General features: G+C 36.1%; 1 protein-coding gene across 3 annotated transcripts in view; it reads left to right on the forward strand.

Moving 5' to 3' along the window:
* Window positions 1-22735, forward strand: part of AK5 (adenylate kinase 5) — a 190137-nt gene that overhangs the window by 12921 nt on the left and 154481 nt on the right. For all 3 annotated transcript variants that reach the window (XM_016151055.2, XM_016151054.2, XM_036235367.1), the window contains exons 4-5: window positions 1298-1467; window positions 1568-1681. In XM_016151055.2, the coding sequence (XP_016006541.2) occupies window positions 1298-1467; window positions 1568-1681 (284 nt within the window). The remainder of the gene's footprint in view (window positions 1-1297; window positions 1468-1567; window positions 1682-22735) is intronic.

Consider the following 22735-nt stretch of genomic DNA (forward strand, 5'->3'; position numbering starts at 1 on the left):
TTGGGGTTAAGAAATGGTTCTCATTATATTAGTTGATCTTAGAATTCTGCACATTAAATTTTTTAATGAGGAAATAAGCTCAGGCCAACCAAGTCTACCCAGACAAAAAGCAAAACAAAACATCTATCTTTATTTTTTACTTGTATTATTTGCAACAAGAATGAAAAATATTTACTAAATAATTATATATAAAGTAATAAGTTTGACATATTTAATTAGTATCTTGATATATTGAATTAGTAGGGAGACTATCACCTCACTTTTCTATGGAATTATTATTTTCAATATTATTTAATAAATAATAATTATATTTTAATAAATATTTCCAAAGCATTTCATTACTTATTAGACATTGGCTTCTAAAAATATTTTGTCTACAGTCAATAATTTATGCTTAGGTATTTGAAAACATTTCATTTTGATAATTGCCAGCAAGTAACAAATCAGACTGGGCTGACAGCTATGTGCTTTATTTTGAAATTTGTTCAGACTTTGAATTCCAATTCATCTAGGCTATTTATAAATTAACTAAAATAATTTAATATGATGTGGAAATAAAATCTGAGTACTTATGCTTTTAAAAAATAAATAGCAATTAGCAAAATTGCTAATTGCAATTCTGTTATGTTGCAAAATGTTGATTATTTCACATTAATGTATCACAAAATCAAAATTATCATGAGTTCTGTGAAATTGTTCTATGATAAGGATCTATTCCATTCACTCTGCATGTTTATTGCATAAAACTACTTTTGAACTTAAAGGAGAAAATGCAAGGACATGCATGAACAGAAAGAGTTCCAAAAAAGATTTAAATAAGCTGTGTCAATATTGGTGTTCCTTTGGTTTAAAAATAATTGTTACATTTTACCATATTGCACATTAAGTCTTTGTCAACATGGAACACATGTCTGTTATTTCAATCATTGACTTTTTTATCCCATAGATTTTCCTTTGACTGCAGAGGGAAAAACTATGAGCCTTTAGATAGAAAATAGTAAAGGTTTCTTTCAACGGTATTGTTGAAAATTTTTAAATTAGTTATTTACTACAATAGATAGAAGAAAACAATGCCTCTTTCATCTAATACAGTTGATCACGATAATTCTTTCCTTTCCTTCGTTAGTCTACACTTGCTCTGCATTCAGGAATAGGAGTGGGAACGGCACAGTGGAACAGTTACCTGTCCTGGTACTGTTGGTCTAGAATCTGCATCTCAAGATGAAGTTAGTAGTTGTATAAAAGAGAGTTTCGTATTGTATCAGAAGGTCACAATTTTGCCTTTTTAAAATTGTAGGTGGTCCAGGAAGTGGAAAAGGTACTCAAAGTTTGAAAATCGCGGAACGGTACGGATTCCAATACATTTCAGTGGGAGAATTATTAAGAAAGAAGATCCACAGTACTAGCAGCAATAGGAAATGGAGTCTTATTGCCAAAATAATTACAACTGGAGAATTGGCCCCACAGGTACTGCTGTATAATTTGTTTTTATTCTGCAGTTGTTATACCAGTTGTGAGTATACCAAGTTTAACTGTGGGTTTTTTTATCCTTTTATCTTTATAAAAGGAAACAACAATTACAGAGATAAAACAGAAATTGATGCAAATACCTGATGAAGAAGGCATTGTTATTGATGGATTTCCAAGAGATGTTGCCCAGGCTCTATCTTTTGAGGACCAGGTAAGTATATCTTCTTTTATTTTAAAGACCTACTTTTTACTTAAAAACCTTGAGATTAAAATATATATATTTCTTGGAAGAGTCTCTTATTTGGAATGAATTCTGGCCTGAAAATGGGCAAGTGCATCAGTATGAGTTGGCAGAAGGTTGTTTCCTTGGCACACGTGCTTAAAAATTGAAGACAGTCTCTGCCAAAAAGAAAAGATAAAAACTAATAGTAGAAATAATTATTTTTATTAAAAATGCTAGTCTCTGTAAACTTTATTTCAAAATACTTGCTCTAAGATTGTATTTTTAATCTTTAATTACTAAAAACAAGCCTTATGCAGTACTGCCCAGGGATATAAAACATCAGCTGTACTTAATTGTTATTAATTAAGGAAGCCCTCTTTATCAGTCTGTGAAATACAAACTACCTGCCTATAACAAAGCAGGGTTCAGGTTACCAAAATTTCCTCGAACTTGAGTAGACTGCCTCCTCAGCCTCCAACACATCTATTTTAAAGGGAAATAAAACTATTAAAACATTTTGTATATCTATTTAATCTGAAACGCTAGAGTAATTGATTTTCATTAAAAATGTTTAATCACAAAAATGATATATGCTTATAAAACTTTTAAGTTCTGGTGCAAAAAGTGAAAGTTTTTTTGATACCCTCCTTCCATTCTACTGCCCCTCCTGTCCTGAAAGAAATATTATTAAGCTTGTTATATATTCTTCCAGCCTTTTTCTGTACATTAAATGGGTAAGCACGTCAATATGAGTTACTACTAAGGTTAAGTATATTTTCAGATACTTATTGACCATTTGTATTTCTTCCTTGTGTAAAGTGCTTGCTTTCCTTTGCCCATAGTTCTGCAAACATCTTCTTTTTTTATTTATTTAAGGAACTTTTGAATATATTACAAATATTACATCAAAGAGGCTTAAGTCAAATAAGATGTAAATTTATGTTTGATGTAAAAGAAGTCTGTCCGGAGTTAGGCAGTTCAAGGCCAGAAGATAGCTTCGTAAAGCCTCTCTTTGAATATTCAAATTAACTGTATTGGGACATCTATTGTGCTGCAAAGTCTCTCTTTCCTCTGCAGGTTCCCCCCCACCCCCACCCCCTACAGCTCTTCCAGAACCTCTGGTGCTTACTCAGTTTAAGGGCTTAGTTCTAATTGTTCTGGCCTTAAAGAGAGGAAAAACTAGAAAAAATCAACTTTTTTGTTGTTACTATTGCTGCCACATAATATTGCTGTTAAAAATGGGTGCTATGGCAGCCATTCCATACAATTCTTGGCTATTGGTGGAAGCGGGACAGCCAGGCAGGCAGGCATTTTCACCCAAACCTGGTCCACCATACATATTGAATGAATGCACTTGGTGGGCACAAGCAGAGAAAGCTCTTTGATTCTCTATTGCCTTTCAAACATGCTATGTCATGTCTCTTTCTCCTCCGTGGGATAATAACTCGGGGAGATCTCATAGCTTTTCTGGTCATTTCAAAACTTTAACAGATAATCTCATTTTCAGGTATTAAAAAGCCCAGTCCACAATTAAATCTCAATAAAGTTGGGGAAATTTTTTAATTCGAAAAATTTTAAAGCCTTGTTAAAACTAAATCAAAACTTTAATTTCTAATGCAACTTAATATATCTCTGCTTTCCTCAGATTGTGCCTGGTTCAGGCTGAGAATCCTAAAGTGATGTCTCGGAATATTGAAATTCTTCCTCATGTGGCTTGTAACGGGCTAGTAGGGGAGAAGGGGCAGGAAGCAAATAACTCCAGAAACTCTCTGTGGATACCCCATCAATCTCTCCCTTCTCTTGTAGAGCCTGGACACAGGCGATGGGCCAAGGGTTACAATACTGGTTTGGGGGTACCTCTTAGCAAGTTCTATAAGGTGGTCTGGTATCTCTCCTAGAATGTGCGGTCACTGCATGTGCTATTCTCAGCCACAGTCTGAGTTTGGAAAAGTCCATTTTAACACCTTTTTTGGTTGCCATTGTGGCAGCCTGGGGATTCTTGGCCACTGTGGGCAGTACAGTGGTACCCGAGATTGATGGCACCACTGCTGACCTTGCAGGAGTTCAGAAGGTGCAGAGGCAAAGCTAAAGTGTTTATGAAAAGCGAAGTGTTAAGGTCAGCCCTGATTACTCTATACCTTATGTACAAGTAAGCTCCTGTGGTATCTTTTTTTTCTGGAATTATTTCTGACACCAAACATGTAGGGATTTCTCACACCAATTCTCCAATCCTCCAGCACCAACTAGGCCCACACAGATACAGACATACACCGAGACACAGACACACACACACACACATTTACCCCAAGACCTCCTCACAGGTCCAGGGTATAAATGAGAGGGATTGCTGATGTAAGCCATATACTACTGATGGTAAGACTAGTGTAACAAAAAGACCTAACACGTAAGTGGCTTGTAAGACGAAGAAGCATATTTTTCTTTTAGGTAACAGAATCATTGTGAACAGTCCAGATTCACTGGGCAGCTTTTCTCCTTGAAGTCGTTTTGGGATCAGGGTTCCTTCCAAGCATTTTTTTCTGTCATTTCTTAGGATCATCTGTTATCATCGGTATGGTCAAAGCAGGGTCACTACCACATATGGGCTCCAGCTGGCATGTAAGGGGAAGAGATTGTCAGGTTTGAAGTTCCAGATGTGGAAGTGGCATCCATCACTTCTGTTCACATGGCATTGTTGAGAATTTATTCATGTTGTAATTGTGAGGCAGGCTGGGGAATATAGTCCAGCTGGGCAGCCGGGTGCCTGGCTTCAGTTCTATTACTATGGAAGGACAGGAGAACTAGCTAGCAGCTTCTACCACAGTTTGCCCCTGCAGCCATCCAAATGTCAGCATGTTTCCTTCTTCCCACTCATAGAATGTACTTGTTCACTTGCCAAAGGAAACAACTCAGAATCCCATCATCTAGTTCAAAAGTCAAGAATTGTTACTTGATGTAGTTTTCTCTATTAGGTCCAAGTTTAACTCCTCATACTCAGCCACCTATAAACTAAACATCAGATTGTCCTCCCTCCCTGCCACCAATAGACAGTAAAGAGCAAGACCAGGAGAAGTGAAATAAATAAAGGTTCCTATTCAAAAAAGGGAAGTCTGACAATATGGTTGCGTAGTCACTGAACCATAGCAAATATCAGATTCTGTGATCGCAAAGGGCCCTTGCCCTGGCAGTGGATTGATTTCCTGGGCTAGCTAGCCTATCGGCACCTCCTGGTTCTACTCTTCATCTATTCTCTTCTGAGGCCTCTGGCCCTGGGAGAAGTCCTTCCTGTTGACCATCGTCCTGCATAGCCACATCCAAGTGCTGTGTTGGTGACTATGCCCTTCTCGGGAGATATTTTAAGTTTGAAAAAAATATATAAGCTTTTGGTTGTTTTGGTAAAACCATTTCCTCAAAAATTTGGTAGACTTCTTCTCTTTTTACTTCCAGTTATTTCCATATGCCTGTAACTACACCCAAAGTTCTCTTCCGGATGTAGCATTAAACTACTTCATTTCTTTGTTTTCTCATTTTGATGGCAGTCCCCTTGAGGCCATATAAAACAACAGGCTTGAGTGGGAGGACAATATCCATTGTCTGTGTTTTGCCTCAGGGCTAGACTCTTTTTTGGGGGGGGGGGGGATGGGGAGAGGATGTAGAAGGGATTTAATGGGAGGCCTTTGAGCAATAATAGCCTTGTCTTCTGCTGTTTGGAGAGACAGAAGCAGTTGGCTTTTTCTAACTTTCTTTTATCTTTATCTGCTTGCAAATTAGTCAGTTATTTCTTGAGTTTATGTATGTTTTATATTGCTAAACACAACACAGAACAGTCAACACATACCAACATTCTAGCTCTTTCTAGCCATTTCTTCTCCAGCTGTGTGCTCCACAGGAGCATGGTCTGCCTTCCAAGTTATCACAAGTAATAGTCGTGACAGATATTTTGCAGTGGCATAATAAGAGTCATCGACATGCGAACTTGAAATACCTGTGCTCTTACTGCCCATGCAAAGCAATGCCACCTATTTTAGTTTTTGATATAGCACTGTCTCACTTATATGACTATCGTCTGTGTTATTTAGAGTAAATACAAGATGTTATAATAAAAGACAAAATGATGTTGTGGTCTAACACGGAAATGTATTTCTCTTGTATATAACAGCCTCGCTGAGGACGAGAGCAGGGCAGCTTCAGTGGTCACATTCATTTAGGGATACCACAGGTTCTTTCTGTCATTGTTACTCCAACCTCTAGGGCAATGGTTCTCAAATTTTTTGGTCATGAGATCTTTTTACACTCTTACAAAATGTTAAAGACCTCAAAAAGCTTTCGTTTACTTAGTAAATATATCTTTTTATATTTACCATATAAGAAATTTAAAAATATTTATTGTCATCTTAAAATTGTAATAAATCTCTACAGGTTAATATAAATAACACATTCTTATTAAAAGCAACCATATTTTCCAAAACAACAAAAATAGTGATAAGAGGGACATTCCTCTACATTTTTGCAACTCTCTTTAATTTCTAGCTTAATAGAAGAGAGCTGGATTCTTATGTCTGCTTTTGCATTCCAGCTGCTGTGATATTACACTTCATGTAACCATTGGAAAACTCCATTGTACATTTGAAAGAGGATGGCAGTGAAAAAGACACATAATTTCTTAGTGTTAATATAAAAATAGTTCTGACCTGTAGCTTACCTGAAGGGGTCGCAGTAGTCCCCAGGGATCTCAAGAGTACACTTTGAGAACCACTGCCCTGGAACATAGTTGACATCTGTATGATGAAAGCGAGGTCATTGCTATGGCCAGGTTCCAGTTGATCGGAAACAGAAAAAGAATGCAGATGGTACAAGCTCAATTTCTGAAATCCCATACCCCCAGGCAGCACACATTCCTTCTCACAGTCTATTGATGAAAGCTTAGGTCACATGGCTACATCCTAACAACAAGGATGGGAAATGAACTCACATGGCCACGCATGGGCTTGGCTTCAAAGCTGTTCTTATGGAAGAAGGGAGAACAGATTTTGAGAGACAACTAGCAGTTTCCAGCACAAGCAACGTGCTTTGCATAGCTCCATCCTTATTTCCCACTCTTACTTCTCTCTCAGCTCTGAGGCCTGCTATTTCAAGGGGAGGGGAGGAGACAGAGACTCGCCCTATCACCATAGTACAGCTCCTGTTCTCCTTGCATTTTATAGTAGTTCCTTTCTATCTAAAATATTTTTTCTCAACTTTGGTGTAATTGTTGAAAAGAGATAATAGATCGGTGAGGGAAAATCAACCGACATAGGCAAGAAAGGGGCATCAAAGATCTCTTCACCACCAACTGAAAGTACTACATAGCCAAGATTTTCCTCAATAGCCTAGAGTCCACAGTCAACACCTGATAAACAAGGTGTTTCTTAAAGGTTGTAGAATTTCATATTCCATGGAGCAGGGAGAAAAGCTAGATTTCTGTACTGAGGATTTATTAACCAAACAGTACAGCTGAAGCCAATAAGAACTCTATGGTGCTACACCAAATCTGTATTTAAATAATAATAATAAAAAAAACACAACATATTCAGTGTCTGTCCTCAGCCTATTCTCAAGTTTTATGTTTCTACTTATGCATTCTACATGCTGGACTACTTCCTATTTCTCACAGTGACCTGTTCCTGCTATTTCCATAACTTGCTTTTATCACTGTGCAGATTGTTTTTGAGTTCTGTGTTGATACATATAGACCTAGCTCATTCTTTAACTATTTCATAATGTTACATTCAATAAATATATGCTATCTTATTAGCGGACTTTCAGGTTGCTTTAAAATTTCTGCTATTACCACCAACACTGTGACCAACATCCTTGCACACATTTCCCCTTGCATGTCTCAAAAAGGTCTCTCAGGAATATTTCTAGAAATGGATTTTCTAGGGAAAAGAGAAGATGTGTGTGTAGGGAGGTTAAATCTGTACTTTAGATTTTTTTTTTTAATTTTTATTTTTGTTTGTTTCTCAGTACATTTGACATTCAGTATTATTGTTTCAGGTGTGCAGCATAGTGGTTAGATATGTATATACCTTACTAAGTCATCCCCCCGATACGTCTGGTATCTACCTAGCACCATACGGTTATTACTATATTATCAACTATATTCCCTGTGCTATATTTTACATCCCATGACTCTTTTGTAACTGCCAGTGTGAATTTCTTAACCCCTTCACCTTTTTCACCCAGCCCCTCAACTCCCTCCCATGTAGCAACCCTCAAAATGTTCTGTGTATCTACGAGTCTGTTTCTGTTTTGTTTGTGCATTTATTTTGTTCTTTAGAGTTCACTACAAGTGAAATTATATGGTGTTTGTTTTTCTGTATGACTTACTTCACTTAGCATAACACCCGTTGGGTCCATTCATGTTGTTGAAAATGGTAAGATTTCGTTCTTTTTCATGTTTGAATATTTCATTGTATATAAGTACCACCTCTTCTTATCTAGTTGTATATTGATGGACACTTAGGTTGTATCCATGTCTTGGCTATAGTAAATAACGCTGCAATGACATAGAGATGCATGTATCTTTTCAAATTGTTTTTGGATTTCTTCAGATAAGAACCCAGAAGTGGAATTGCTGGGTTATAAAGTAGTTCTATTTTTAATTATTCTGAAAAAGCTCCAAACTGTTTTCCATGGTGGCTACACCGATTTGCAGTCTCGCCAACAGTGCATTAGGATTCCCTTTCCTCTACATCCTCGCCAACACTTGTTCGTTGATGTTAGCCATTCTGACAGGTGTGAGATGATATCTCATTGTGGTTTTCATTTGTATTTCTCTGATAATTAGTAATGTTGAGCATCTTTTCATATGTTTATTGGCTGTCTGCATGTCCTCTTTGGAGAAATACCTATTCAGGTCCTCTGTCCATTTTTTAATTCCATTGTTTGGGGGATTTTTTGGTGTTGTATGAGTCCTTTATATGTATTTTGAATATTAATCCTTTCTTCTACCATTTGGTAGGTTGTCTTTTAGTTTTGTGGATGGTTTCCTTTGCTGTGCCTCTGTTCTGTGCACCCTCTTTTGATTCTCCCCAGTTGTCCTCTCACTTTCTCCCTCCTCAGGAGTGGTCCCACAGAGCCGTCTCCTTCCCTTTCCTGGTTTCTACCTCCATGTGATTTTCACGTGGGGAGTGGTTCGGTGCCCCTCGCTGTCTTGTTTGGACCTGTGCAGAACTTTTTTGTTGATAATTTTGGCTCATTTTCTTCCAAGTGTAATCAAAAATATTTTATATTTCTGTGACCCAAATGTCCCAAAGATTCAGACTTTTACTCTCTATTGCATTTGTAGATACTAATTGTGTTCAGCTGACTTGATTTTTCCAGTGTTCTATACTTTTGATTCTGTTTCTGGTGCAAGCAAAATATGTTTTCTAGAAATTTATATTTGAATATACATGTTTTATAATTGATTTTTATTGTGTTATCACTTTACTCCTAAACATTAGTTGTTGTTTTTTCACTTTACAGATAAGGAAACTAAAGCTCAGACAAGTTAGGTAATTTGCCTAAAACCACCAGCAAGTGAGGACAGAGCTAAGATTTCAAGGTATTGGAATAAGATACAGATATTCTAGACCACTAGCTTCCTCTAATTTCGAGGTCATAAAATAGCAGTCTTCAGTCTGAATGTGAGCTTCAGAGAACTTTTTTAATGTGCACCAAATTCTAAAATTGAGAGATTTCATATTAAAAAGTAGATTTCTGACTTGTCTTAAAAATTATGGAGATTTGGTAGCTCCCAGTCTTTATTCCTACACCTAAGTAGTACTGCTGTCATTCGACAGTATAGATGCTCTCTAGTTCACGGCAGTCCCCCCATTCCCACCCTAGCTAGCATCTTGCCTTTGCATCTCCAGCTCAGCACTTACAAGGCATTGGAGTCCATACTTTACAGTGTCATTTCTATTCCCCTTGTCTCAGCTATATCTAAGTGTAATTATTGTTTGTCATGCACACAAAACTCAAAAGACATGTAGACCCTACATAGGGGATATATGGCTGACTGACCTCGTGGGGGTGATGTTATCAGCCTATTTATTAAATATTTGTGAAACTCGATTTCTCCTACTTGTCAAATTTAAAAAAAAATTAATTTAAACAGGAGAGCTAATATTTCTTCCTGCACTCCAATCCATCAACACGAGTTATCTTCCTGGGGTGGGATGCATGTAATCCTTCTTATGGAATCATGGACTAAGGAATGAAATATGTCTGATTCATAACGCTTAGAGAACATTTGGAAGAATAACTAAAATAATGGCTTCTTTAACACAAATCCAAACTTGTTTAAATCAGAAATTCACCACGTTTATTTTGTGAGGTATGTTATTAACAGTTTTGAGGTATACTGATGCTTAGTAATAGCAGACACTGAGCATTTTTACTTGAGTCATAGGGGAGAAGTCAAGGTAGAAAGATCATGAGGGGACTTTAAAGCCTCCCCCCCACCGACACCTTAGTTTTCACTAGTGCTTTGGGAGTATTTATTTTAATGCCACTCTTACTCATTTGCATTCCTTCAGGCTTCTTGAGTGAGAAATAAAGAACTGAAGGGATTGTGCTTTGGAGAGGGTTGTGGCCCCTGAGCACACACAGCCCTGTGAATTTCCTTCATTATGCATTGTGAGATAAAAGAGAGTGAGACCTGCTGGAGCAGGTATATTTGACTATTTAACATTTTTTTCTAGTAGTGATTTCCTCTAGGATCTGTAATTTAGCCTCAACTGTGACATTTTAAAAAAGTATAAAAATAGAGTTAAGTACTGAGTTTGAGTGAGATAAGTTACATGAAAAATTCTCAACTAGATAGTTTAAAAAAAAAATGCTTAAAGATCAAAGAAAATCCATCCTCAGAGGGCTGTCATCCTACTCGCGTAGTGAATTGATTTGACAGACTCATAATTTGATTTGCTGTTCCTATGGGGGACAAATTTGATTTGGCCCTAACAGGAAGTGATTTAATTTTAATTATATAATTTTTTTTCTTAAGCATTAGCACTTTCATGCAAAATATTAAAGAAAATGTGGATGCTTTCCTCAGAAATTATTGACTTAGAAGATTGTTTGTAATTATATAATAATTAAGTTTTTAAATTGAAGATAATATTACTGGATGATTATTCATTTATTTTTCTTGTGATGTGTTGTTACAAGGCTATTAAAGTTAAAAGGTTGATGAGATTTTTATAATTGCTGTATATAAAATGAAGACAGTTTCCAAATTTCATACAAAGAAAAAATCAGTTATCTTTGACTTTGCCATATAAATTAAGTACTGTTGCTGCATAACAAATCACCCAAAATTTAGGGGTTTAAAACAACAATATTTATAATCTCACATGTTTTCTATGGATCAGGAAATCAAGAGCTGCTCAGGTAGTTGGTTTTGACTCAAGATCTCCAGAGACGTTGCATTTAAATGGTGGTCACAGTTAGGCTTATTTACTCACATGTCTGATGCATGATCTGAAAAGCCTCAAAAGAGCTAGAGGCTGGAACAGCTGGAGTTACTCGGGTGTCTTTCTTACCTTGCCACACGTAGGCCTCAGGGTAGCTGGAATTCACAGCAGCTCAGGGTTCCAAATGCATGTAACCCAACAGAGCCAGAAGGAAGCCCTATCACCTTTTACAACCTAGCTTCAAAAGTCATTATGTCACTTCAACCACTTTCTTTTCCTTAAAGTCACAAGGGCTGGCCTATAATCAAGAAGAGGGGAATTAGAATCCACTATATTTTTACAAGGGGAGTGTCAAAAACTTGTCAACAGGTTTAAACCACCACACCATGACACTCAATAAATAAATACCAGCTGATTCTTCACTCTACTCTTTTCTGATAGTCCCTTTCCTTAGTTTCCTTCTTCCTAGTCTATTTATACTAGGTGCTCACGCCAATCCATCTGGACTTTTAGAGTCTTCGCATAGCTACTCTTCTTGTCCTTGTTTGCTCCACATGGTCATTTTTGTGTCCTAATTAATCTTTCTAAAAGACCACTATCATCAATTCATTCTTCTGGTTGAAAGCCTTTAATGCTACACACATATTTCTCCCTATATGGTTTGTATCAGAACCAGGTACGTACCTTGTTTAAAAAGGTGAATTGTGCAAGCCCCTTCTCAGAGTTACTAAATTAGAATTTCTGAGTAAAAAAAATAAGAACTCCTGGAGGGTGGAACAAAATAATCTACACATTACCAAGTTAACAACCTTTAGCAAAGCTGATTCTTAAACACACTAAAGTGCACATTTTAATTCCATGTTTAATGGCACACAACAAAGGTTTTCAGCCATAGCATGTTGCCATAGTTATGGAGCAAGCAGGCTGTTGCTAATAATACCGAAGTACTGAAATTAGAGCACATCCACAGTTATCCCAATAATGTCATCTTCACTAGTCTTCGCACTTATTTTCTTGAGTGAGAAATTCCTTAGAATGTGAGGAATTTCACATAAGTTGTGTTCCCAGTATTAATGTCATAAGGTTCCTGTGCTTCTGTGGAATCACTGCCCCCATACAATCTGATCTGAGTCAATGCTGACTTGTCTTACCATCGTCACTTGAACACGTTTCGTAACTTCGCTCCCTCGTTATTTGTTTTGCCTTGATAGTCCTTTTTTACTGCTTATCAAATCTCACCTTCTCTTGCACACCTTCTCCTAGGATCCCCAGCCTTGGAGATTTCTCTACTTTCATCTCATTTAGCAAAATATGTTACTCTTTGTAACATGTATATGACACTTATCATATAGTACCTTAAATTGTTAACTATTAGTTCATCAGATTGCTGTGTCAGTGAGGTTCCAACAGGAAAGATGTGACCCATTCAGAGAGGCAAAACAGAAGGGTCTGTAATAAAAGAACTGCTGAAAAATTATACACAAGACATAAGGAAACTGCAAAGGATAGTTCAGTATCATGAGGCTGGTAAAAATGGAATCTGTTACTATCCCTATGGCCTACAGATTTGAGATGAGGGAGCAGTTACCTGAACCTAAAAAAAAGATCTATGAAGAAGGCTTCCTTACAGAAGCTTTGGCCTTCAGTAGAGAGATTGCCAGCCTATGATGATTCCATAGGATGAGAGCCAATGGAATAAACATCCAGACGTTCCCCTTCTCCATTCCTGTGATCTCCTGCTGATGTTTACCATAGGTGAAAACCAATTGGAAGCCAGATGGCAAGAGAACAAATTGATACTTTCCAGAAGAGTCAATCATCCAGGGCACAGAGTTGGGGAAAGAATGGTAGAGAGCGGAGCTAGAGAAACAAAGAGAAAATATACAGCACAATCACAAAATCATTATCTTTCTCCCAGCCTTCTAATATACTGTATGAAGTAGTTGTTAAGTAACTATATCTCTATTTTTTTATGCCAATAATATGCACTGGTTTCATTTCCCCAAAATATTTGATAAGAATGAATGACAAAAGGCTTTCCCAGTGTTAACATTTTGTATTTTTTGCAGAGCAATTCACTCAAACATAAACTACTGTATTTTCTTAATTTCTAGGCCCAATTCCCTTAATGTCTCTAATGGAAAAGACCAGTTTCTTGAGACTATGCAGATATAGTTATAATTTGAATCTCTTAAGTAATTATCAGAAATATAAATTCAAATTAAACTGGCTGTCATATATTTTGGAAGCCCAAGGTACACTCTCAGATCTTACCAACTTAGCCTCACTGATTATAAACACATCGCATTCTGGGAAAAGTATATATGTGCACAAGTATGTCCCGTGTTATGAAAAAAATAATATCAAAGATGCTGAATTTCTAAAATGAATAAACAGGGTACTTTTTTATACTATAAAAGGACTCCTACCTTTACAGAAAGATTTAACTGGGATTTTATTTGGGGAGAAGTGAACAAAATTTATTTTCATAAGAGATTTTTTTAAAAAATAAAGACAGACAGGTTTAAAACAAAAGACATAAAAAGATATGCCATAATACTAAATACTAGACCTAAAATGCTGAAATGACTTCATTGACATTAAACAAAGTAGACTTTAAGGCAAAGAGAATTACCAGAGATAAACAGAAACATTTTGCAGCGTAGGGTCAATGCATCATTAAGATGTAAAAATTATAAATGTGTATATACCTAATAAAAAGTTGCAAAATACTCAAATCAAATAATTGTCAAATATAGGGGCAAAAATCCACAAATAGACAAACCCACACTCACAGTTGGAAATTTTAGCAGTCCTTTCTTTGTATTTGATATAAAATCTAGACAAAATATCAGTAAGAACCTAGAAGATCTGAGGAACAATACACCTATCTCAAACACAGTGTCCAACTACTGCAGAAAATGTGTTGTTTTCAAGTGTACATGGTACCTTCATCAAGATAAATAATATAGTAGACCATAACACGTATTAATAACTTTTTAAAATTTTGTTTTATATTAGTTTCAGATATCATTATAATGGTTAGAAATTTATGTAATTTATGAAGTGATCCCCCCAATTACTCTTGCACCCATCTGGCACTGCACACAGCCATTACAGTAACATTGACTATGTTGTACTCTATGTCCCCGTGACTGTTTTGTAGCTACTGATTTGTACTTCTCCATCCCTTCACCTTTTTCACCCAGCCAAGAATAAACTCAAAATGTATTAAAGACTTAAATGTAAGACCCAAAACCATAAAGCTTCTGGAGGAAAACATAGACAATAAACTCCGTGATATTGCTATTAGTAATTTTTTTCTAATATATCTCCTTGGGCATAGGAAACAAAAGAAAAAAATAAAGAAATGGGACTACATCAAATTAAAAAGTTTTTGCACAGCAAAGGAAACCATCAACAAAATGAAAAGTTAATAACTGTTAAGGGCTTGAAATCTTGTAGAGTATGTTCTTCTACCACATTGGTTCATGAAAAGTACTCACCAAACTGGGAATAGAAGAGAATTCTTTTAATCAGATAAGAGACATATATGAAAAAAACTATAGCCAATATCATACTTAATGATGAAATATTGAGTGCTTTCCCCCTAAGGCTAAGAACTGCAGAGATGTCCACTTCTATTGAACTTTGTATTGGAGGTTCCAAGTAATACATTAAGATAAGAAAAATAAATAAAAGGAATAAATACATAAAAGAAGAAATAAAACTGTACTTGTGGATGACATGATTGTTTACAAAGAAAATCATAAGGAATCTACAAAATTACTACTAAACTAATAAATTTTGGCAAGGTCACAGAATACAAGGTTAATGTACAAATCAATTGTAGTTTTATATATTAAATTACGTATTTCTATATATTGTATAGGGTGAGGCACCTCTGTCTTATTGTTTACTTCCCATAGTGATTCCTTATTAAAATATCGACTTAGAATGATAACATATTTTTATAGGATTATTCAAATATGCAGCTATTGGAACATATGTGGATGGAATAGAGGGTAATACACTTAGGTTTACTTTAGAAAAGTGATAGAGACTAATTTTCTAATGAGAGTAGCCCTGGATTATTGCATTTAATCTGTTGTAGTCCTCAGCTCTTCTTTTTCCCCCATGAGTCATGGCCAAAAAATATCTTCCCATTCATGATTTAAATAATGCTCTCTGTAAGTACACAGATTCGTAGAAGCACAAATTTTAGAGGCTATTTTATCTTGCATCTTGTAATTGCCTGTCCCTGCATTCGAGAGTTGCTGAGTCATTGCAAAGGCAAACAAAATTAGGCAAAATAATAATTTTCTCAATCAACTGACAGCAAATGCACAACTCTTAATATATGGAAATTCTTTGAATTTTTAAAAAACCTTTAAAAAGAATCTTCATATTAAAAAACATTTGGTAACTACCGATCTCATTTTTTAAAGAGAAAATTGAGACCCAGTGAGGTTAAGTGACTGGCCGGAATTTCACAAATTTAATTAATGTAGAGCTAGAGTAAACAACCCAAACTCCTGAGATGAAAGAAGCAATCCACACTCCTATGTCCAGGGCTCTTTCCACCCAATTATATTGTCTCCCTGAGAATAAAAAAAAGGTTGATTCTAACCTCAAGTGACTGGAATTTACTGTCCAGAAGAACCTTTCTGAAATTAGAGCCAAAAGGCAGTCCCAAAAACATTTCCAACTGTGAACAACATATTAAAATGAATTTTTAATTTCCCAAAGGGTCTATTTGAAGTAGAAACCACATTCAGTTTTACAAGTTCTGTTATTTTCTAATATAAATCACTATTTGTCTTCATACTCGTCTCCTCATAACTGTTTTTCAAGCCTGTCTGAGATTTATAAGTAGCATATTGTCTGGGTCTTCTCCACTGAGTAAATGTATTTGTATGTAAGAAAATAGTTTTGAATTCTATATGAGAAAAATCTTAAAAGTACCAATTGTTAAGAATTAGAGCAAATTATTAGAGCCAATCATTGATTCTTCTTGCCTGTAAACTTTTAGGAATTCTTTAATATTATTTTTGCACACAGTAAACACTCAATATTTACTGAATGAATGAGTAAATGAATGAGTGAATAATAAAATGGCTAATGGTTTAAACTGTCTGGTGAGCCTTTCTATATTCATAGTTCTTTGCTTTCTATTAAAATTTAAAAATGAGCCTGCTGAAAATTGACCCAAGTATGTTTTATTTGAACTACCACATATCCTAATAAATATTTTTCTTTAGGCAGTATGTATGTATATGTAGGTGTATACATACACATAGATAGATGATAGGTAGGTAGATAGATAGATATAAACACACACACACACACACACACACACACACACACACGCAAGAAATATTTGGAAAGGGTTTCCAGGTCAGATTTGTTTCTGCTCAAATCACTCATACATTTCAAAACGGTAAATTAATAATCTAAAAATATCCTGCTAGAGTGATTATATGTCAGTGCTGTGGCTCCCTGTTAGAGCAGAAAGGCCAAGGTGAAGGTAGCTGCTGCTGCGACCAAAAGAGACTCAAAAGTCTGGTATCAAATCAATGGCACCAGCACAATATGAAAAGACCCATTCTTACAATAGCTGTTATCTTCTAAAGCCTTGGAAAATTACCCATTTGCTAATGGGAAAGTAAGATAAAGATTCTCCCACTAACAACACGGAGTAGAACATTAAAAGTGGACATCAACAATTTTGGTAAATAACTACATCGGTTTTAATAAAAAAATATTTCTGTCCACACAACTTAGCATTGAAATCCAGTTGAGTGTGGGTGTGTGTGCACATGTGTGTGTTCTTCATTATGGCTATTCAGAAGGATACTGAAATTAATTTTCATGTGTGGCTTATGAGGTCACCTCACTAATGTGCATAGGCCAGCCATGGCAAAAAGATGTTATCTTGCATGCCATGATAAAACGGTAATGGCTTCCTGGCCCGCTGCATTGAGAAGCTAAATCCATAGTGCTATGATCATTAACAGTGATGATTCTCTGCCCGTCCCAGTAAAGCCTCTGGGATAGGCCATATCTGTGGTGTATAGACTGGAGATCATAACAGTTTGAATTCCCATCTCAGATGTTTTAGAACTGTGAATCTACCAAGCCACTTGTTAGATCTTTATAGGAAAAAAAAATCTTCACGCTCCTCCTAGAAGTGGAATTGTATTCCAAGGAGCATGGGGTGGGATGGGGTTACTCATGAAACTACTCCTGATTATCAGAAAGAGACCCAATTTCACATATTCTGCTAGTCACTTCATATGGTATTCTTTCAGGTTAGTTTGCTATTTTGGGTGTGATGGTGACTACCAGAACATCAACTTCTAAAATAAACCCGGAGTTCATCACATTTTGTTATACCAAAGCAGTTTAGGGCTGGAGGCCAGATTATGAGCTACTGCAAACTAACACAAAATGCAACTTTTATACTTCTGGTGCTTGGTAGTACTCAACAAAATCCCACTAAGAGAATGAGTGACTGAATGAATGAGTGATAGAATAATTTGATTATATCATCAGGGTTTCTCATAGACCCATTTTTGTGTACCAATAGACTTGAATATAACTTGTTTCTTCCTCTGCCTACACACTTTCCCCAGGAAAAGCAGAGCCCTGGAGAGTTTCTGAGAAAAGAAGCTATTCCATATAGTTGTGTGGTATTCACAGGGCCACACGTTTCCAGAACTCTAGGTCCTCTTCTGTGCCTCTATTGTACCTTGCCCTGGTTTCCATTTTGGGACTATATTTCAATAGAGTGGAATTTCCACACTATTTTACTATATCAAAATAACATTTTATGTATCAGCTTCCACACTAAATTGGAAGATCCTTGTGAGCAGGGACCACATCTTACCTCTTACCTCTATAGTTGGCTCATAGTAAATGCTTAATAAACATTTGGTGAACTGAAATGGACACCTATGAATGCATTTCCAAGCAGTGTTAGAGCTCTACCAGATTTTTTTCAGTTATAGTTGACATACAATATTAGCTTCAGGTGTACAATGCAGTGATTAGACATTCAGATAACTTATAAAGTGATCACCCCAATAATCAGAAGATTTTTCAAAAAGAAAAAAATAAAAATGCTGACCTAGTTTAACAACTTGTAGGCACATATTAAAATAGTTAATAAATGCTTATAGATCGAACGAATGGAAGAATGAAGGAAACTTACTTAGTGGTTCTCATACTTGGGATATTCAAGAGAACTTTGCGAGCCAGGTGTTCTAAAAGATATGTTCTCAAATTCAGGCTGGAATTTGTTTGGATCTTAATGCCTCAAATGTTGTCTGAGGATATGAGTTTAAAGTTTTTCCATCATCAATATGAATGAGAGCAGTTATTATAAGATAAGCTAAGCAGAGAGATATAGTAATATCTAAGGAATAGAGTGAAATACTATTACTCCTCCTCCAGCTGTTGATAATTTAGTCTTCTCTGAATTTCCTTGGAGACAATCTTTGTATTTGAGTGAATGCTAAGCACTTAACATAGATAAGTGTGAAACAGAACTGTATGAGGCATGCATCTTCTTTTGAACTTCTTTCAGCCGTACAAATCAAGATACTTTATACCTGAGAAAAAGATAACAATTTTTCTTTGAAACGACACCAGTGTTTTGTTTTTTTAAAAAAGTATTTCCATCGGAACTTCAAATGAAAATATTTAATAATAGCATTTTGTGGTGAATTTTCAGTCTATTTTTCGTTCAATGAGTCTGTACATGGAGTATTATGGAACTGTTATATAATTTCTTATCTATTCCATATTCCCATAATATGTTAGCATTTAATACTCTCTTACATTTCATTTTTTTCCAAGAAATGCTTTTAAAAGATGTGAATTTGTACTTCTTGCTTTAAGATTTCTAAACCACTTTTCTAATACTTCTTTAGAATGGATGTAATATGTCTCAAAGCATAAAATTTAGTTGTCTAAAATAGGTAGCTGCTGTATTTTTAGAAATCGCACTCCTCTTGCTTTTTTAAACGAATATATTTTATATGACATAATTTAAAATATTATATATTTAATTTATAACTTTATTGAAAACTGATTGCTATGAATATCAAATAGATATGTGGATTACATGGTCTTTAAGAATCCTTCCCTATCTTCATCACTTCTATGAATTTAGAATCAGGTTTGTGTTCGTATACCTACAATGGGATCTCATGGATAATTATTCTCACTGTCGATATTATGGATTTAAAAGTTGTATTTGTAAAGAGACAAGGTATAGTGAGAGGCTGGTTTAGAAGTTGGCTAAATGGTGAGAATTAGTAATATGCTGAGATCTTACACTTCTACAAGGTCTGTCTCAGTGGTGGTTTTCTTGACTGGGCCTGGGAACATCATCTAACAACATGACCGAATCTTCTGACTGCTTCTTAGTAGATAGCATTTTCTGATCAGTCAGTCATCACATGCACTAGTATGAGGAGTTCACAAACTGACCACTCTGAACCAGGCAGGCGTATTCATCCCACAGGTGGAGAAACAGCTGCTGCGTTTTTGGACTCTACCTACGTGCCTTCATTCCTCTCTCCCCTCCAATCTCGGAAAGTCTTTTTGTCTTATTTCAGGGCCGTCTGCCTAATTTTGGCACTAATGCTTTCCTCAATTTCCCAAATGACTATGAAGACCAAGAAAACCGATCATGTTTTACATTATATTTTATTTGACCTCTCTTCTTAAAGGGGCACATCATTACAGAGAGTTCAGGCTCATTGACTCTTCCAGATGATCCTCTTGCCTACAGTCTCTCACCACCCAGTCTGCCCTCTGCACTACCACTGACATTCATTATAAGGCAGGTAATGAAATATAGTACTCCTGTGTTTATAAGGTAAAACCCCAACTGCTTAGCGTGAAAGACAGTGCCAGCCCAGGTAATCTCAGTCTGCCTTTCCAGAACTTCAACTTCTGGCTCATAATAGGATCTTAGTAAATATTAGAAGAAAGACTAAGTGAATGAAGTAATTGCCTGCATAATCAAATTAGTGGTGAAGAAAAGACATCTTGGAAGAAATAGAGTTGGAAGTTTACATTCATTTCCATATTGTCAACCTGGTATATAGTAAATAAAATCTTAATCTTTTCTTCTTCATTAAATTGCAACATCTTGACAGCTTAATGTACCCCAGATGCTTTTATTGAAATGAAGATTTGTACCATAAAAATCAAACCACAGAACTGTACTTTTCATGATCTAATGATTCCTTTTTGAAACCATTAATGATGCATTGTTCAGCAGATGTGATTAATTCGGCTTGTGACAGGTCGTGAATAACCTAGACAACTACTTAACTAAAGCAATACAAACAATATGCATTTTAGACTGTAAGAGATTACCATGGGATCATGGAAACGGTTAGAATTTAACTGTTGAACAAGAAATGCCCAAACTATAAAAATAAGATTTCACATATTAGTTATCTCCCTATGTTTCTTTTGTTTTTGTTCTTAATCATATTGATCCACTTCAAGGTGTTGTTGTTGTTTTACATTTAAAGACCCTGCAACTTCAATAAGCTCCTGTTTTGAGCACTCGTTCCTATACATAGGGTTCCTTATAATATAAGGCAGAAGTTAAAACACAGCTTCTGGAGTCCCATCACCAGAGCTCCCGATTCAGTAGAACAGAGTGGAACTCATGATTTTGCATTTCTAACAAGCTTCTAGGGAATGCCCACACAAAGGCAGCGAGTACAAGAACTAACTGCATGGCTACAGAGTCTCTCTCACATTATTATCAGAGTTTGCCTCAGCAATTCATGTATTTCTTGCAATTGTATCAGTAATGAAAAGAAGAGTGGTATTTATTTTGGAGAAAAGAAGATAGGGAGAATGTTAACTGACATCAGGTATTATAAAAATTGCCATATTGAAATGGCTCTCTTCTTTATTCCCATATTTTTGTTAAACATTGTGCTAATCGTATTGTATTATAATTATCTCTTCACTCAACTACCAGACTATAGAAGCTAGGTCAGGGAAAATGTCTTATTCTGTTTTCTAATCCAAACCTACTACCCAGTACTGATCATTGAAAACATGAGAGCTTAAAATATTTGAGGAACAACAAATCCTATCCTCAGTCTGTCAGTTCTCCATCATGATCCTTAAATCAGTATATACAGGGACAGCAATTGACAGCAAAAAAAAGAATTATTTTACTATGAAACTTTGTCTCTAAACCCAGTAGAACCCAGAACTGCTCTCTGAACCACACGGCGAATTCCTTTGATCCTGATCTCACCCCAAGTCTCAGATTGTGCCACTATTGTCACAGAAACGTTGATCCAGAGAATGCCATTGGAGGAGAAGAAGACAGAAAGTACAGCCAGAAAACCATAAATTGTGCCAGTTCTTAGAGCTGCCCAATGCAGGCCTTCTGACAGTTAGATCAATGGACCTCTCTAGCTGCATAGAAAGAAACCAGTTCAAAAAGAATGATGAGAATCAGAGAAAGAGAAATGGGTAGTACTTTCCAGCCTCTTTGAAATAAAATAGAGGATCCTAGGTGAGAGAAAACACACCCCTACCTCGTACTATAGCTCAGTGAAGGGTCTCGCTCTGACCAAGTGTAGCAGCGCTTTTTCTCTTCTAAAGTGAAGAGAGGGGGATGGGGCAATATGAGAGGAGTCTTGAACTTACTTTCTTTCAAGATTAACATTCTCCTATTTTTGTCCTTTTTTATAAACCCAAAGGTCATAGAGTTTATAATCAACTGGAGTAATTGTAGAGCCCGTACTTGTTAACTGGGAAAAGAAAGTAGACAAAGAAAAGGTGACAGGGTATTTCCCAGGGTCCGAGTTCATCTATTACAGTGTCCAGAATCTTTTACTTGTAAACATCAAACTTAATTTGGGGAAAGCTGCCATCAAGACATTTATTGTGTCTCCTATCCTGGAAAACAAAATTTGTCTACCTGTTTAGATTATCTCCTCTCTGAAAAGTTGATGTCTAAATGATTCTTATCTTGTAAACATACTTCATGTAAAATTTGGATGTTGCATTCTTCTTAAGCCGTGTGCCTGCCCTGCTCTATGAATTTCTGTTCCCTTGGAAGAACCACTTTTTCCCTCCTCTTCTTTCTCTAGTTAATCCTTTCTCATCTTCAGATCTCAGCTTAATGGTCAGTTCCTCATAGGAGCCTTCTGTGACTTCCGTGATAAGGTTGGATCTCCCTGTTATTTGTTCTCATAGTAACAACTACTCCACCTCTATCTTGTGGTATTTACCACACAGTTCCAGTTTTATATTTACTTGTGAGATTCTTCAATTAAAGTTTGTCTCTGCCAGTTCACCATTAACTCCATCAGAGCAAGAGCATACCTGATTTGCCCTCATTGTAGTCCTTGGTGCAATAGAATCTAGCATGTACTAGGTATGAGTGTGCCATTCGATGAGTTATCTATCACAAACTTACTCCAGCTGCTAACATTTAGTATTGTTGGTATTTTTAATTTTAATTTTAGCCATTCTAGTGGTTGTGTAGTTCCAATTTGCATTCTTCGGATTATTGATGATGCAGGCACCTTTTCAAATCATTTGTCATTTG

This window comes from Rousettus aegyptiacus, unplaced genomic scaffold (genome assembly GCF_014176215.1).
Source record: "Rousettus aegyptiacus isolate mRouAeg1 unplaced genomic scaffold, mRouAeg1.p scaffold_m13_p_1, whole genome shotgun sequence".
In the NCBI taxonomy this organism is placed as follows: Eukaryota; Metazoa; Chordata; class Mammalia; order Chiroptera; family Pteropodidae; genus Rousettus; species Rousettus aegyptiacus.